The 18,906-nt window shown below is 42.8% G+C and overlaps 1 protein-coding gene across 4 annotated transcripts in view; it reads left to right on the top strand.

The window, feature by feature from the left end:
- Nucleotides 1-18,906, top strand: part of rasal2 (RAS protein activator like 2) — a 215,502-nt gene that overhangs the window by 106,376 nt on the left and 90,220 nt on the right. Inside the window, exon 1 of one of the 4 annotated variants that reach the window (XM_007902999.2) lies at nucleotides 7,587-7,855. The exons of the other annotated variants lie outside the window; for them this stretch is intronic. Coding sequence (XP_007901190.1) covers nucleotides 7,843-7,855 — 13 coding nt within the window. The 5' untranslated portion in view covers nucleotides 7,587-7,842. Of the gene's footprint in view, nucleotides 1-7,586; nucleotides 7,856-18,906 lie in introns of those variants that run through there. 4 annotated transcript variants of the gene reach the window in all.

Here is an 18,906-nt window from a genome sequence, read left to right on the forward strand (position 1 = left end):
GTCCTGTTTGCCTATCCAGCTGGACATTAAAAAAGGGGATTTTCCATGGGTGCCTTGGTTAGGAAATTGGCTGCTGTCTTCACAGACAAATAGTCAGTGCACTTTACAGTAAACTCTTGAGACGTTTTGAGACCTTTTTATGTGATAAGTTGTTGTATCAAATGCAAAGAATGCCAGCAAGCTCTGAAAATGCTCTCCATTCAGTTAAAAACTCCCCAAAATAGACTGGCAGGAATTACAGAATCCCTTTGTACAGTCAAGTCACTTAAATATGTAATGTATATACAGTGAGTAGCGAGGAGTAAAAGAATCACTTTATTTACAGCCGATAGGTTCATCATGAACCATTCCCAAAAGCTTAGCTCTCTTGTTAGTACAGAGGGGATGTCAATAATAATAATAATAATAATCCTTGCATTTGATATAGCGCTTTTCACGTCGGGAGGACGTCCCAAAGTGCTTCACAGAACACACTGTAAAGTGAATTGACTGTATATTTGTGGGCGAATGCGGCAGCCAATTGCGCACAGCAATGTCCCACAAACAGTCGTAGATTGAAAATGACCAATTTATTATTGTTTGTGGTTTTGGAGTGAGGAGGAAACAGTAAGCAAATAAGAGATCAAATCGCTTTTGCTGACAGAAATTGGACAGCTTTTCAGCAGTGCCTGTGACATGTCGGAGCCTGGGCCATTTGATAGAGGGGTGACGAGTTCCAAGAAGATGCAGTTAGCAAAGGTATCAGCTGCTGAAAAAGCTGAAAGCACAGTGGTGAGCGAAACAGTAAAGTCCAACGACTCACCCAAGGCAAATAACTGCACACTGTTTTTTTTAAAGAAAGCACGTAACGTAGTAGTTAGAGCACTTGCCTTGCAAGTGAGAAGACCTGGGAGAAACCTTTGGCAAGTTTCCTAACTCTATCCGTCCCGTTTACCTAGCAGTAAGTAGGAAACTGATTGCTAAGTGATTGGCGGATCACTTTCTGGGGGTAATAATCTCTTCAAATAGAAAAAATTATTTGGTCACTCAATCCACGACTGTTTGTGAGACACTGCTGTGTGCATTTGGCTGCCACATTTCGCGCACAAAATATACAATTCATTTTACAGTATATTCTATGGAAAATTTTGAGATATCTCAATGTTGTGATAAACACAATATCAAATACAAGGATTATTATAATTATTATTTCACTACATTTGTTTTGGGGGGATTATTGGCTGTGAAATCATTTAAAGTTGAATGGGATGGTACCACTGGCCCGCAACACATCTTAGATAGATTTGAATAGACTGTACAGCTCAGAAACAGACCATTCGGGTCAACTCATCCATGTTGGTGGTTATACTCCACATGAAACAGAATAATCTCCTACTTAGGCTCTTGCATGAGTAGTAAAACAATAATAATGCTATGAAATGTAATGACTGCGCAGTTGTACAGCAAACTCAGCACCCAATTTACACATAGCATTATCTCACGAATAGAAATTAATTGAATGACTATTTTTATCTAGAGGGTTGTTTGCCAAGACGCCAGAAGGGGAGGGGAAAGGTAGCTTAAAGCACACATTCTGCCAGTCTCAGTGGAATACTGACCCGAACGCTGACATCCATGGACCCAACGAGCACAACCACTTCTTGCTGATTAATAATAATAATTGCAGTCAAAAGGCTTATTTTTGGTGTGTGGGGACAAGAGTAGATGAGGTAGGGTGGGATTTGGAGAAACACTTGAAATACAATTGTTCCAATCTAATGCCTAGTTTCTGGTGAATTAGACTGATTGTTGAGCTAAATAATAATAATAATTGCTTTATAGAATATATTGTAAAGTGAATTGACTGTATATATTTTGTGGGTGAAACCCGACAGCCAGTTGCTTAAATTGAATGGTCATCTATTTGTTGTTACTTTATTTTCTTAAAAATCATAAACTTGTTGAATTCTAAAAGAAAATTATCTACTTGTGATAAAATACAAATGATATAAGGGAAAACTGCATTTCCCGAACACTCCAGTGTTTCTTCCATTTGATCATTGAGCCTATTGCTCCTTCCTGAATCATTCTTCAGTTTGGTTAGAAATTCACCAGATGTCCTATTTCATATAGATTAATCTCAAATGTCAAATACTGATTCCCTGTCATTGCTGATTCTGCTTTGAAGCTCTCCAGGGAGTTTGTGGTACCTGCCATCGACCTACTGAGGGCTCACACCTGTACTTGTCAAATCACCAACTGTTGATCAACCTCCTTGGGGGAGGTAAGCAGGGTTTCTTTGGAGCTGAACTGGCTCCAGAGTGACTTGTTTGGCAACGGAACAGAGTCAGTCCTCTGTCTCGGCCGTCTGTTTTTGAGCCAGGCAGGTCTGGGGCACTGCTGGTGACAGATCAGCCAACCTGGCTCATCGGCAGGACTCGGAGGGGCAGACGGGCAGGGATTCTTCCCGCTCAGCTCCTGTTAACTTTCCAAGCCAAAGCCGTGAGAAGTAGGATAGGTCTAGCTGGAGAGGCGGTTTGAGGGTGTGGTCAAAGAGATGTGTGTTTTTAAAGGGCAGGAAGAGAACGCAAACCAAAGGGATTTGAGGAAAAGTACACAAAAGGTGTCAGAAAAATCTCCTAATTTTCTGGATAAATCATCACATAACTGCAGGTACCCTGCACTCCAATGCATTAGACCTACCTATTTGAAGGTGGGCGAGGTTGTTAGTGATGTCCTGATATAAGTGTGTGCAATTCAGTCCCAGTAAAACCACGTACAAAGACTTTGAGAGCTGAGTTTAAACCATATATGTGGAGCCCTGCGATTGTGGGATTTCTTAATTCTGCTTCCGGCTCTGTATTTGACGGTGCCCAACTTTGCTGCCAAAGAACCCACTGGAATCTAGAGCTGGACTGGAGCCTGTGGAGTGGGAGTTAATGGGAAGGGTAGTGCAGGAGAGGGCGGTGGAATGCAGAACTTGGCTAGGGCTTACTGAGAAGCTTTTACCACAGCCCTGGCACACATGCTGAGAACAGAATTGAAACATAAATACTTCAAATAGCCCAGTGCTTTCTCCATCCACCATGGCCAGTGTTTACAGTCAAGCTGGGAATAGAAAGATGAGATCTCAGGGGAATAAATGGGGAACAAAGTCTCCCTTTGTTATTTGATTTATTGCTGCTTCTTGATTCCAGTGGTTTCTGAACAAATCTGAAGAGCTTCTGTGGAGAATTGTATGTTTTTCAACATTCATTGCCCTTGGAGATAGTGTTGGGATAGCACTGGGTTGCCTGAGGTGCCATCCTTCTGATAAGATTTTAAACCAAAATCCTGCCCCAAAATCTCCCAGTTAAATTGTCCATTCACCGTCGCATTGTTTATGGGACATTCCTGTGCCTACGTTGGCTGCCATGTTTGCCTACAAATGCAGTCACTGTATTTTACAGAAAAACATTTTTTAATGTGATAAGGCACAAGCTATATCCGATATAATCATTACTGTATTTCCCTCTCTTCCACCTGTCGCATTTTCTGTGTGAGCCACAGCATCGAGGAGAGTAATTTGATCACAGTAAGAATCGCACCCAGTCTCAATTGCTGTCTTCACCTGATGTCTATACACCTTAACACAGGGATCACCAGAAAGTGATCAGGAACATGACTGCTTTTCCCCTCCCTCACCCAGGGGCATAGAGGTCCAACAGAGAAGAGCTATAATAATAATCCTTACAATTTGTATAAAGCCTATTTACTGTGAAATGGAGTGATTGTGCACAGCAATATCCCCCAAACAGATGTGAAACAAATGATCAATTTTATTTGGGGCATTGTTGCCTAGGACACTGGGAGAAGCTCCCTTTCCTTTTCGAAATGTGCCATGGGATCTTTAACGGACACCTGAACAGGCAGACCGAACTTCGGTTTTATGTCTCATCTGAAAGTTGGCAATTCCAACAATGCAGTATACACCCAGCACTGCATTGAAATGTCAGCTTAGATTACGTGAGTTCAAATTCCAATATGGGGCTTGCATCCACGGCATTTTGACTCAGAGGTGAGAGGTTGATGCAAAAACTCGGGCTGAGCTAAACTCGGCACGGACTCAAATCTGCTCGGTTGGTATGGCTCAGTGCTGCACCAGGCAGCGCCTTTTCCCGTGAGGATAACAATAACTGGTTAAATACTGCCTGCGGTGGTGGCCAGCTGAACGCAGTGTAGAGCAGCTGGATGCATACTGTGTACCATTACAGTGAGTAAAGCTGCAGATTTTACAGACTGGGCTCCAACTTTCATTATTTGCACTTCAATTCCAATCGGAATTCACAGCCGGGGAGTGAGTTAGGCTGCTAATTGCTTCTGTCTGTTTAAAAAATTATGCGACATTTAATGCTCCAGCTGATTATTTTAATGGCACTGCAGACTTGGTGCATTGGCTTCAACTTTTATTGTTACCTTTACAATCATTTGATGTAGCTAATGTCATGAATCAGGCAGGAGTACAGGTTCACAGGTTCCAGCCTCCCTCCCGTAACTTACCCAAATGGGTCTTCTTTTTACAGGAGTCTAGATAGTAAATGTTGTTGCTTATTTCACAGTGAGGTTATGACAGCTGAGCCTAATCCTGAAATCTCCACAATGTGGAGTTCTAGTAGTGTATTGGTTAGCGCACTCGTAAGCGAGAGGACCTGGGTTTGTTTCCCAAGCAGGGTGAAATTTCCTTCAGGAAGTTTCTTTACTCCACACACTTCTATTGACCAAGCAGTAAGTAGGAGCCTGGTTGTTAGTCATATGGCGGATTGCTTTCCGGGAGTAATAATCCCTTCAAAAAAATAATTTGGTCATTCATTCAATGCATGGTTATTTGTGGGATACTGTTGTGTGCAATTGGCTGCTGTGTTTTGCCCTCAAAGTATACTGTCAGTTCACTTTACAGTATATTCTGTGAAGTGCTTTTAGACGTCTCAACGACACGATAAGGTGCTATATCAAAAGCAAGGATTATTATTATAAGACCGTACATGCACACACTTTCATTGGGAATGACTAGATGAGGAGCAAAGCATTGGCTGATTTCTCTTCCTTAATCCAGGATGCCATTGTATGACTGAGACCAGATTCCTCAGGACTTCCCAGAGATCAAACCTGGGTCTTTTATGGTTCAAATCCACATTCAGCAACTGGTTACAGGGATCTGGTAGTGATGTGTATTTGGTGAAACAGAGGATGCACCACTAACCACTTTAAAAGTCACACCACTTTACAGTACATCCTATGAATTACTTTGAGATTTCTTAAAGATGTGAGAACTATATCAAATGATATGAGCAAGAGATGCTATCGAGCACGGTTACTGCAGGCTGGCGTCAAGTAAAAATGTGGAGAGTTCCAAATCTATGACTGTAGAGGCTGTAAGGGTCTGTGCTGCTGTTACTGAAATATAGAAATTCTGCAGCTGGAGTCTCTTGGCTCAAGAAATCCAATGATGTGAAATTCTTCAGAGTTTCTTGCCAATGTCAATGTGGTTCTGATTAAAGTGTGACATGCAAGTTATGTAACCCCCCCCCGCTCCAAAAAACACACCAGTCACCTTGTACAACACAGTCCTGTCTCCAACACAGCCCCTGGCGATCGCTGTACCTTTTCACAGTGGGGGCTGGAATGAGCTTTGTCAGTGTGACTTGGGATCATTGATGAAAGCCAGTTAGCCAAACTTTGTGAACTTGACATCGCTTCTTTAGTGAGATTTTAGTCTTGGAAAAAGCTGCTACCATCCCAGGTCTGTGAGATGAAAACTATGTGTGTATTGAGATGAGAGAGTACAGGGAAGGAGTAAGAAAGTTGTCATTGTATTTGGAATGAAAAGGTGGGAAGAGGGCACATCTGTTACAGATGTGAACATCTCAAGTTACCGGGAAGTGTTCAATTAGTGTGGTACTCCCTTCTGCATTTAACCCATTCTTGACTGAGAGCTACTCACTTGATCCTGGCCTGGATTCGAGATTTTTTCATCATAAACTCACCAACAAAGAATCTTCAGAAGTCCTGAACAACTCTAGGTTTCAGGCTGGAACAAACAGAACAGAATGTCAAAGCATTTTTTTTTATAATTGACTTTCTTTTGACTCCTGGCTGTCCCCAAATTAATAAGGATAGATGCTGTTTCTGAAAGTGAAGCAGGTTTGCCCTGGCAACATCTTCTGAATTGCCAACTACCCAGCTCCTGGTTGAAACTATAAAAACCTGCAAAAGAGACATACAAAATACACACATCACAGTATATCCTGTGCTTTGAGATGGCTCGATGATGGCACTATGTATATGAAATGCAAGCATTAATATTAAGTGAAGCTGGAGACTTCAAGGCTCTGCTGATCTGGCACCATGCCCTTTTTTACTCTCTCGTGAGCTCAGTTCGATCTGATCCCAATAGTAGCAATGGGCATCTATCAGATCATTCTCAGTTTTGGTTTCTTCTTATGAGCAGCTTAGTAGTCAGCAGTGATGCAGTCAGACAGGTTCTTTATGGTTCTGAAGTTACCTATTGTGTACAATGGGATTACATTTCATTTTCATTCCAACTTGATTTAAGGGGAAATGAAACTATTTGATGAAGTATTTGAAATATTTTGGATGTGATATTGAAGAAGAATGAGTGGCATCGGGAGTAAGGCATTGCTTTATTGTGCGTAATTGGCTGCCGCGATTCACCTACAAAATACACAGTTAATCCACTTTGAGGACAGCAATCTAAACATTGAACCATTGGGCAGGTTCTTATATAGATCAACACAGAGGATGCGTTGATCTACATAAGATCTTTGTAGTACAGGAGAAGACCATTCAGCCCCTCAAACCTATTCCACCATTCTATTAGATGATGGCTGATCTGTCCTTTTACCGGCCTTTGCTCCATATCCCTTGATACCTTGACCTAACAAACATCTATCGACCTCAGTCTTGAAAATTTGAATGGATCCAGCTTCCACAGGCTTTTGGGGGAGAGAGTTCCAGATTTCGACTACCTTTGTGTGAAAAAGTGTTTCCTGATTTTACTCCTAAATGGTCTAGCTGTAATTTAAAATTATGCCCCCTTGTTCTGGATTCCCTCGCCAGAGAAAATTTCTGGGGATTGTGGGCAGGCGTTCTCTCACCCATCACAGGATTGAATGGCACTCTTACAGGAGATTAATTAAGGGAAAAAAAATAGTGTGTTGCGTGCAAACGAGAAATCCCATCAGATCAGAGGTGCTCCCTGCGTGCACAGCCAGACCTCAGGGGGCATGACTTGCGCTCACTGTGAATGCTCAGATGTTAATCATTTGACTTTAGTGCATTAGCCTTGGCTTTAAATAGTTCCTTGAATGGTGAATGTGATGCAAGGAGCGCAAATAATATTCATGAATTGGTAGTTGTCCAGCATTCTAGGTGGGTCTAGCATTATTTCCTTGCCTGCCCTGTTGCATTAGGTGTATGCAGTTGAAGTAACTGCAAGAGGAATTCTATTAATTTTCTCCTGACTGTTCCTTGCGGTTTCTCCCTGTGATTTCTATGTAAATGCCAGTGGGGGTGGGGAGGGGGTGGAGTCCGGGCTCCTCCAGATACTTCCTCAACAGATCTCAGTGAACGGGAGAGCGAGAGGGAGCGAAGACTTATTGCTGAGAATTGTGTATGTGTGCACATTTCTGAGAGAGGCTTGGCTGTAAGTGAGGCTTGGCTAGCGAAATGAAGAGGGGCATAAGTTAGCAGAACAGGCTCTGCTGTGAGCTGGCCTGCATTGCAGTGAAAATGAGCACTTTCTTTCATATTCCAAATGGCACTGCTGGAATGTGAGAGAGAGGAGAAATCTGAGCACACAACAGCATGCAATTTACAGGTGAGTGTTCAGAGTTCACTGGTATTCAGCAAACCCTCTTACATTTGACAGGTTATACGAGTGTTTTACGAGACCACGTCTCTTCTTAGTTTAAAAAGGAGGTTACCATTATCTCTGTCTGTGATTAATGTTTTTTATTCTTATTAACTGCTTCATTCCCTGTCTGTGTTTATTCCCCTCGATGCTGGAAAGTTTTGAGGGTGCTTTGCATTGAGTCCAGCTTCTTAAGTTGTTGCTCATAACTTTCAAACCTGCACTTTCCTGGGGGGAGAGAGGAGAGATTTATTTGAAGAATGGGGGCAACTAGTCAGGGACATTTTTGTTTTTTGGTGGGGAGGTTGTTTGCGGGGGAGAAGGAGGGTTCATGTTTGAAAGCTTGGGGATGGGAGAAGAGAGAGGTCAGGAGAAAGAGCAACACTTTATGTCTTTCTCAACAAAAGGGCCACTGTCTGTGGCCACGACACCACTCAGCTCTGAACTGAATTACAGGGGCTGAGCTGCTTTATAAATAGTCAGTCCTTCAATCATTGAACCATGATACTGACTGCACCAGGTTTAGAGGCACCTTGTTTCTTAGTTTTTACCTCCCAATGACAACGAGGAAGTTGTAGTAATAATAATAATCCTTGCTTTTGATTTAGCACCTTATCACGTCACTGAGACATCTCAAAGCACTTAACAGAATATACTGTAAAGTATATTGACTGTATTTTGTGGACGAAAAGCAGCAGCCAGTTTGCACGCAACAGTCTCCCACAAATCAGCCGTGGAGTGAGTGAGCAATTTTATTTGAGGGATTTGTTGAGCAGAGATTTTACTGAATGCCAGTTAGTTTAAAGGAACTCTCTTATCAAGCGAGTGCTATATTAAATTCCTCTCTCTTTAAACTGTACTAAAGGGGACACAGCGGGTTGGTGTGTTAATATTCTGGGCATACGATTGCTGGTACACTTATAATAATAATAATCCTTGCATTTGTGTCTTATCACATCGTTCACAGGACACACTGAGAAACTTCATTCCCTTTCGAATAGTCCCAGGGGATCTTTAACATCCACACAAATAGGCAGATGGGATCTCGGTTTAACTTCTCATCCGAAGGATAGTTAGTTGGTTTGCTCACGATGTCTAAATACAGCAGTGCTGCAATAAACAACAACAGGATTACATTTGTATAGCGCCTTTCTCATCGGGAGGACATCCCAAGAACAGAGAATAACAGAGCAATAACCAGAATATTAGGCTACATTGTAGTTCATAGAATCATAGAATTATACAGCACAGAAGGAGGCCATTCAGTCCATCGTATCTGTGCCGGCTCTTTGAAAAGAGCTATCTAATTCAATCCCACTTCCCCGCGCTCTCCATAGCCCTGCAAATAATTATCTAATTATTTGGGGAGGAAGTTGAATAAAATGCCCAGAAGTCAGAGATACTTTTCTCTCTCTGCTAATCATCATGTCTGTTTGGAAATACGCTGGGATGTATTTTGCTTTTGCTCAGAAATACTGGAACATGCTGCAGAGTCGTATTAAAAGAAGCTGAGCTGAATTTCAGCTGTTCTTATTCTGATCTTTTCCTCACGGATAGTGTCCAGATAACATCTGAGCTGTCTGCTTCACCCGACCATGTGGTGTGGTCAGGCATCTTAGACTGCTGTAATGTGGGTGCATGCAAAACATTGTGAAATTTCTTTTCTGAAGCTGATCTTGTAATTCCCCAGCTGATATCTGACATTTGTGATGTTCTCAAACCCCTATACTGGTTTTACGTGCATCCAGCAAACACTCAAAAGGATGTTATCAGGATGATGGTGTGTTAGAGTGTTCTGTGAGGTGAAAGAATGTTAAAGTCATTGAGAAAAGGGTGGGCCCACCTGACTGATGATGCTCTTAACATTCCTGTAGCTTTTGACCCTGAGCATTGTGAATTCCTGAAATCATGTGATGGTTAGTTCACTCTCAGATGACCAAGTTAGTAAGTGTAGCATTGTGCGCAGGATGAAGCAACCTTCAGCCAGAAGGTTGCAGGTTTGACAACAACAACAACAACAACAAGATTCCATTTATAGAGCGCCTTTCACGTCAGGAGGACGTCCCAAGGCGCTGCACAGTTGGGTCATGACCCGAGCATTGGGGGGAAATGGTCAGGGTGAGGGGAGGGAAGGGAGGGAGCGAGGAGGGGGAAATGGTCAGGGTGAGGGGAGGGAAGGGAGGGAGAGAGGAGGGGGAAATGGTCAGGGTGAGGGGAGGGAAGGGAGGGAGAGAGGAGGGGGAAATGGTCAGGGTGAGGGGAGGGAAGGGAGGGAGCGAGGAGGAGGAAGAGAGTCGAGAGGGGAGCTGAAGGCACGGTCAAAGAGAAAGGTTTTGAGACCGGCCTTGAAGGAGGAAAGGGAGGAAGCAAGGCGAAGGCACTGGGGGATGGAGTTCCAGAGCCTCGGGGCTGAGAGGCTGAAGGCCCGACCACCGATAGTAGGGCGGTTGGGGCGGGGGACGTGGAGCAGACCGGAGCCAGAGGAACGGAGGGTACGGGCAGGTAGGTAGGGGGATAGTAGGTTGGAGAGGTAGGAGGGAGCAAGGCCGTGAATGGCCTTGTAGGTGAGGATGAGGATCTTGAAATCAATCCTCTGGGGGATGGGGAGCCAGTGGAGGCGAGCGAGGGTAGGAGTGATGTGGTCCCGAAGCCTGGTGCGGGACAGTACACGAGCTGCAGAGTTCTGAATGACCTGCAGCTTGTGGAGGGAGGTGGCGGGAAGGCCGGCGAGGAGAGAGTTCCCATAGTCCAGCCTTGAGGTGACAAAGGCGTGAACCAGGGTTTCAGCAGCGTGAGGGGTGAGGTAGTGCCGTAATCTGGCGATATTCCGGAGGTGATGGAAGGCGGTGCCAGTTGTGGTGCGGATGTGAGGGAGAAAGGACAGCTCAGGGTCGAACAAAACGCCGAGGTTCCTGACTGGCTTTGAGAGGTGGAGAGTGCAGCCTTGGATGCTGATGGTGTCAGCGCCTGAGGTGCGGAGGCGCTGACGTGAGCCAATCATTGACATTGAGTTAACTCATCGAAATTGGGCACGTCAATTGGCCTTAGTGTCTCTGCCTTAAAATGTTCCTGCTACTTATTGCTACCCAGTCACCAGTAGGTTGGCTGAGAACAGGATTGGAGCGTCTGATTTCAGTGGATGGCAGCAACTTCTCATGGTCTTGATTCTCAAATTGCCATCCAACACTTTGCATGTGAGATTACATGTGAAGAGTGGCCATTTGTATAGTACACCAGCAAATAGCCTGCATGTCCAGGAGAGGAAAATTAATTCCATTTGGTATCTGACATACATCTATGTAAACATTGAGATACATTTATTTTTGACCCTGACGTGTTTGTCAAGCGCTCTGGGACGCTGTGAGGGGAGCTGTATAAATGATTGTTGTTGTTGAATTGGGGGGAGGCGGGAGAGCGTAAAGAAAATCCCCTTCATACAGAACATGAGCACATCTCTGTTACCAACAGGCCCATTATGTACACTTGGAAGTCACTAATACATGAGCCTTTAGGCACTGTGGGTTAGAGGGATGAATTGTGAGGAATAAATAAATAAGATAAATAATCCAGGGTCATAGTACCTTTCAATGCCACTGATCTCAAGAATAATCCTGGAACCGAAATTGAGTCATTTTTTATATAATAATAATAATTTTTAATAATAATCCTTGGATTTGGTATAGCACCTTATCATGTCTTCAAGACATCTCAACGCGCTTCACAGAATATGATGTAATGTGAATTAGAGCAAAATGCGGCAGCCAATTGCGCATAGCAGTGTCTTACAAACAATTGAGGATTGAGTGACCAAATTATTATTATTTTTTAAAGAGTTGTATCTCACAGAGTTTACATAGATAAAAACTAAGATGTAAGATGCTAAATGGAATTGAGCAAGTAATTTCAGAACAAAACGTTTGGATATGCCAAGCCAACAGGAAAAGACTAGCTATTCATCCTGCGTGAAAATGCATTTTGCTCTTTCAAAGTGCAAATTGATGTGATGATTGTGATCCTAGCTACAGGGAAATGACCATGTGTAAGTGGCAAACTATGTAGAACTCTGTCTGGTTTGAATACTCTGAAACATGGTGATAGGTTTCCACATGTGTCTGACCCCATCTTACTAAAAAAAACAGCAAGTGCTATAGCCAAAAAGTGGAACAGAATTGAAGGGGAGCCGAAACTGAAGATTCTACCGTAATACTCAGGTGACGCCATACATTCATCGTTCAGAGTGCAGCAATGTTGGTGGAATAGACAAATGGCCTTCATTATAACAACAACAAATTACATTTGTCCAGCTCTTTTCATGTTGGGAGGATGTCTTAAGGCATTGGACAGTCTAGGATTTGGACCCAAGCTGGGGGTTGGGATCAAGAGGGGTGAGTGCAGTGTGGGTAGGGGTAGAAGGGTGTCTGAAAGCTTGGAAATTGTATCATGGAAGGTTCTTGAGACAGGCCTTGAAGGAGGCAAAGGGGCGAGGGCAAGGGACTGAGGTATGGAGTTCCAAAGGGTGGGGGCAGAAAGGCTGAAGGCCTGACCGCCGATGTTGGATATTGAGCAGGCCAGAGCCCAATGAGCGGAGGGAGCAGACAGGTCTGTATGGAGTTAACAGGTCACAGAGGTAAGGAGGAGCAAGGTTATACTAGATATAAACCAGTTGTCCCTCCATTCTGAAGATGCTGCTTTCACTTCAGGTCTTGAACCTGATAATATTTTAACAAAATATACTTTTAAAATATTTTGCTATGTGCAACTGAGATAATTATAATCTTTCACGTTCTGATGTCTCTTTGAGACATTGCATTGATGCATTGCTTTACCTGGGGTGCAGGACAGTTTACTGTTGAAAGATGCTGTATTGAGTCATTATCTTTTTGTGCAAACTCAATGCACAAGATTAGATAAGATTTCGGCACTCCTTAGGGCAACTAGTGTACGAATAATGTGAACATTCATGAACAATAGGCCATTGATGAAAAGCAGCTTGACGAAAAAGGCTAAAAATGTTATATTTGAGAAATTAACTTGTTCAGCAAAGTCTAGGAAGAGCTGCAATGAGGGGTTCATCCAACCCAAGATAATCAAAATCAGATTCTGTTGAAAAACAAGAGCTCAGATATTTTTAGGAAGTCTGTGGAACTGGTTGAAGCTAAGCCTGGTTAAATTATGGCATGTCCCAGATTTAAGAAAGAATTCAGGCACTCGAAAGACCTACATTTCAAAATGTAATCTGCCTCCATAATAAGTTGGTTATCTCCACAACCCAAAAAGCCTTTTACCAGGCGTATGTGAATAATAATAATATTATTATTATTACATTTGATATCATTTTGAGACATCGCAAGATGCTTCATGGAATATATTGTAAAGTGAATTGACTGTATATTTTGTCGGCGACATGCAACATCTAATTGCGCACAGCAGTGGCCCACAAACAGTCTTGGGTTGAGTGACGAAATGACCCAATTTTTTTTAAAGAATTATGAAAACCACATCACTGGGATCCAGACTGTCCTCAATACTGGTTTGAGAGCATCTTGTGTCGGTCTCTGGTTTCAGTGTTGTGTGAGTCTGAATGTTCGTGAGCTGGAAAGTTCGACTCACCTGAGAGAGACAATCAGTGATTTCCTCAGCAGTGTTGCACGATGAAGCAAGTGCTTCTGCAGTGCCTTTCCATGATCTGTCCCAGTACATGTAAGGCTTAAAAAAGGGTGAAGGAAGGAAAGATATATTGGGAACGTTGTTAATGATTCTTGCCCTGGATATAGCCAATTCAGTGCAGCTCTATTCATTTCTTGTGCAGTGGATTTTAACGTTTGCATACATTGTGCTATTGGATTGCTGTGTAAATGGGGAGTCAGTAACAAACCAGCTGGAGGGCGTGCTGAATAAGGATAAGTATTCCAGGCCAAGTGTAAATAGACGTATTGTCACTGCTGATTGTGTGGGTAAGGAAATTTGCTTTAATTATTTGAGAATAATTGGATAAAAGGAGGCATTGGGTTACTCGGAGTGAAATTAAAGTGCAAACTCCGTATCTCATTCTGATAGATACTGAACATACACTGTCAGATTCATTACAGTAGAAGCTGGATTTGAAAAATGTTTAAAAATTGTGATCAAATTTTTTTCTTGTTCATTTGAGGTGATTATTTTATGTTGGGGAAGTATTTTTATTCCGATTAGAAATGTCTGGGAGATATTGCTGAGTCCAACATTGCGAGAGAGCTGACTTAATTGGAACAGAAATACATTTGTCATTCTGAAAGTGCTTCAACAATCTTGTCATTTGAGCTGCGGTTGATATTTCCTTCACTGCATCTGACTCGGAAACAACACCAAGCCAGTGCACTCCATATCTCCTGTGTTCAAAGCTGAAGTTAATAATAATCGTTGCATTTGATATATAGCGCCTTATCATGTCGTTGAGATGTCTCAAAGTGCTTCTTCACAAGATATAATGTAAAGTGTATATTTTGTGAGTGAAACGTGGCAGCCAATTGTGCATAGCAGTGTCCCACAAACAGTTGTGGATTAAGTGACCAAATTATTGTTATTATTATTATTATTTGAAAGGGATTATTACCCCAGGAAAGCGATTCACCAATTGACTTAACAACTGGGTTCCTACGTACTGCTAGATAAACAGGCGTGTGAAGTAAGGAAACTTGCCTAAGGTTTTGCCCCTCCCAGGAAATTGTAAAGAAGATCTAAAGAATGTAAAACGTGCTCATTTGAAACTTGTTTTGTGAAGGTGACAGGCAATGAAAACCCTAATTTAGATGTATCGCTTTACAAACTGTTTTAGAAAAAACTGGACAATCTCATATCATTTCATTATATTTTAGCTGCCTGTTCTGTACCAGTTTATAATCAACCTGAGCAGAGCTTTAACTGTTCTGTGAGGTAGTTTCCCCCCCCATTGGGTGGAGTGAAACCGAGCCATACAGACAGATGGTCTCAGGTCTGTGGAGTTGGTTGATTGTTACCTTGGTGCAGTATGATAGACTAGGAAATAGAAAAATCAGCTGAGGATCTGGATCACGATCACAGTTTCTACTATTGCAAAGCTTGTGTGTGTATGCGCACATTTATGTGTGTTAAAAATATATGTGTGTCTGAGAGAGGGTTGGGTGGGCACAGAATCAGGTTATTAAGCTGTCTCAAAGCGTTTCACAGAATATACTGTAGAATGAATTGACTATATGTTTGGGGACAAAAATATACGCCCACAAAATATACTGTCGGCCAAGTATTGTTCGAGGTAAACACACACAGATAAGACCATTCAGATCAGAAATTTCAGTGTTCTTAGTGGCAGTCTGTGGATTTTGTTTGGTTTTGATGGATGGAGAAAAATGACATTGTAAGAATACTCCCTGAGTTTTGAATATCTCCTAATCCTGGCCTGGTGGCATTCCTGTTCGCTCAGTCTTGTCCAGTGTGGTAAGGAATTGAGCTGGAGATAGTTACACTCTCAAATTACAGTCACACAGCAATTCAGGAATAACACACAGTAACTCAACACAGATGAAGATGATCTGCCCCCTGACCAAGTAGGAGTGATGCTTCTGAATATGTGCATGCCTGAACGCCGCCTGGGGAATCAACTCTTCAGTGCCTAAGGAGTTCTCAATCTGTCCAGCACTGGCCCTTTCCCTAGTGAGGGAGATTCACAGTAAGGCTGAGGCATAACACAGAACTGTTGACTCCGATTACAGGGCAGGAGTGCTGAGGTCTGAAAGAGGGTGCGCAGCACAGTGGCGGCAAAGCACGAGGGCAGGTTTAATCCCCAATCTATCCTGGATTATTGATATGGGTCACCATGATGATCCAACGACAACAAAATTACATTTGTATAGCGCCTTTCATGGCGGGAAGACGTCCCAAGCCGCTGGATAGACAGTGTTACGGACCCGAGCTGAGGATCGGGGTGGGAGAGGGCAGGGGAGGAAGCAGAGAGATTGAAAGCACGGTCAAAGAGGAGAGTCTTGAGGTGGGTCTTGAAGGTGGCGAGGGAAGATCCAGGGGCTAGAATTGCCCTTAGTAAGGCAAACATCAACCAGAATGCCTCCTGTGTGCTTTTCAGTGGCCCCTGCTGGAAAGTGCGTGGGAATAAATGAAATGTGTTTGATTGCGATGCCCCCCACACAGGGAAGCCATGTGGTTTACCTGTGTATCTTTGTTTACACCGAGACCAGCCACTTGGATGAGGTGAATTAATAACCCCTTCAGGAGAGAAGAAGGAGAAAAATGCAAGAAAGGAGAATAATTGCAAGAGAGGAGGAGAGAAAAAGAATGAAATACTGTACAAATGGAATGGTATACATTAGCATAGAATTAAATTAATATTATAATAGTCCTTGTGTTTATTTTAGCGCCTTTCACTTTTCGAGAATATCTCAAAGCACTTTTCATGATTTACTGTGAAGTGTAGTGACTGTGTGTCTTGCAGGCGAACAGGTTGCTTAACAGCTGTTTGTTTTGAGCCGGTCTTGTTATTCTATCATATACACACTGCGGTTCAGTACTTACTGTCTTCAGTGGTTGGCGACATGGGCACTTAATGTGATTATAGTATTTCCTCCAGCAAGGTAGTTAGTGATCCTTCAGATTGAAGGAGACGCTGATGAGGCTGTTATTAGTTAAAGCAGATTTCTGCTGTGTTGTTTGAACCTTGTGCGCTGGCTTTGTTGGTGTGCAGACTGATCACCCTCATCATTTCTTTTTCTTGACTTCCCTTTGTATCCAGTGTCACTCTCTGTGGTGTGCCTGTTTTTAACCTTGAGGTCAACGTATTGGTTTTGCTCTGTGGGGTCTGTATCTGCACAGTCAGGTGAAGAAGCTTTGCAGGGTGCTTTGCAATCGCCACAAGACCAGCTCGTGGCCTGAAGCTGCCTTTCTGCCCTCTTTCTCCCCCCCCCTCCTCCCCCCAGTGAAACTCTATTCAAATGCCTTTTAAGTCAGGATTTATCAGTAACTTGATATCATGGAGAATATCATAATTGCTTGTAAACTTTTTAAAAGGCCCCAAGTCAGCACGCAGTAATGATGGTGCCTGAGGAGATTTGCCTGCACATCACATAGGGCTTATGATAATGAGAGATGTTTGGAAAGACTTAGCATGTTATACTAGTGCATAAGAATTCAGCATGTTATGCTAGTGCATAAGATTGACGTCCAAAATATCCTGAGCTGAGAGTTTTCCTTTTTGCTCAATGCTGTGTGAATCCGTCCAGAAGAACCACTGGCTTTAAGCAGAGAAAAAGGTCAGAAAATTGGCCAAAGCCAAAAAGTAGGAGAAAATTGAGTGGGAGCTGAAACTGAACAACAACAACAACGAAATTTCATTTGTATAGCGCCTTTCACATCGGAAGGCCGTCCCAAGGCGCTGGAACAGACAGAGTTACGGACCAGACCTGGGGGTCAGGGTGGGGGAGGAAGCAGCGAGATTGAAAGTACGGTCGAAGAGGAGAGTCTTGAGGTGGGTCTTGAAGGTGGCGAGGGAGGGGGCGAGATGGAGAGACTGCGGGATGGAGTTCCAGAGGGTGGGTGCAGAATGACGGAGGGCCCGCCCGCCAATAGTGGGGAGGCGGGGGACTTGAAGCAGGCTGGAGCCCACTGAGCAGAGAGAGCAAACAGGATGGTAGGGGGTTAGGAGGTCGGAGAGGTAGGGGGGATCAAGACCGTGGAGGGCTTTGAAGATGAGGACCAGGATCTTGAACTGTATCCTCTTGTGTGATGGGAAGCCAGTGGAGTTGGGCGAGGATGGGGATTCTACTGGCAGATTCAGGGTCATAATAATAATTAATGAAATAATCCTTACATTTGCAGCCTTATCACGTTATTGAGAATCTAAAAGGGCTTCACAGGATATATTGTCAAGTGGTGTAACTGTGTGTATTTTTTAGGCAAATGCCGCAGCCAGTTTGCGCACAGCGAAAATTCTTACATTAGCTATAGTCGGGGGGGCATCTCAAAGCAGTTCACCAGATGGATGTATTATAAAATGTGCTGGCTGCGTATTTTGTAGGCAGTCATTTACTTCTAGGAATGAGTTAAACTCATTGCAAACTTTTCAAACCTTGTGAATGCAAATGGTGTCCAGTTAAATAATAATATCAAAAATAATATCAAAACATCAAAAAAAGGAAGGATTATTATTAATATTATCAGGAAGCAGCACATTTTAAATCTGGTTAATTATTTGTTGTCAAGTATTTAGTTCTGTTATTTATTGGGACGATAAGCTTATTGTTGTAAAACAAGTCCTGATAAACATGGGGCGGAAGGAGAGCCCGACTAATAATAACTAGCATTTATAGCAACCCACTCAAACAAAAACAGGATGATATCATTCATGTCATTGAGCCTGTTCCACTGGTTTATCAGATCTTGTCATAACTTTAATTACCAGTGCCCTTTACCATACCTTTTAATACCTGCACTACCCAAGCATACGTCTTTTTCTGTCTTTTAAACGTCTCTTTTGATTCTGGGTTTCTGTGCAAAAAACATTCCACATCTTCACAATCCTCTGTGTGAAACAATGCTACCTGACCTGCGTTAGTTCTTAACTGCCTTAGTTCTGAGCATTTACACATTGCCTTTCATGTAAAATAAATTTCCCCAAGCTCTTTACAAAATTAAACTGATTAAACAGGAAGTGAATGTTATGGAGCCAAATGGGGCAGTTTATAATCTGCACTAGTAACGCCCCAAATTAGGAAAGAAATGAGTAGCCAATTCTTTACAATTTGGGAGTAAATTAGTAGTTTCCTTTGCTGGTTGCCTTTAAATATTTTATTTTCCAGTCTAGTAGTTTTAGTTTATTTGGATATTTTAAAATAATTTGGGTGTCGCACCAGACATGAGACTAGAGAAGACTGAACAGCATCGATCTCTGTTTACAGTGGAAACAGACTTCTTAATACCCACATGAATGTTGTATGAATGTTGCAAAAACTTATGAGGACACAATATGGGTTTGGATAAAGACCTCATCCCTCCAG

The sequence above is a fragment of the Callorhinchus milii genome, unplaced genomic scaffold, assembly GCF_018977255.1.
Source record: "Callorhinchus milii isolate IMCB2004 unplaced genomic scaffold, IMCB_Cmil_1.0 Scaffold5, whole genome shotgun sequence".
In the NCBI taxonomy this organism is placed as follows: domain Eukaryota; kingdom Metazoa; phylum Chordata; class Chondrichthyes; order Chimaeriformes; family Callorhinchidae; genus Callorhinchus; species Callorhinchus milii.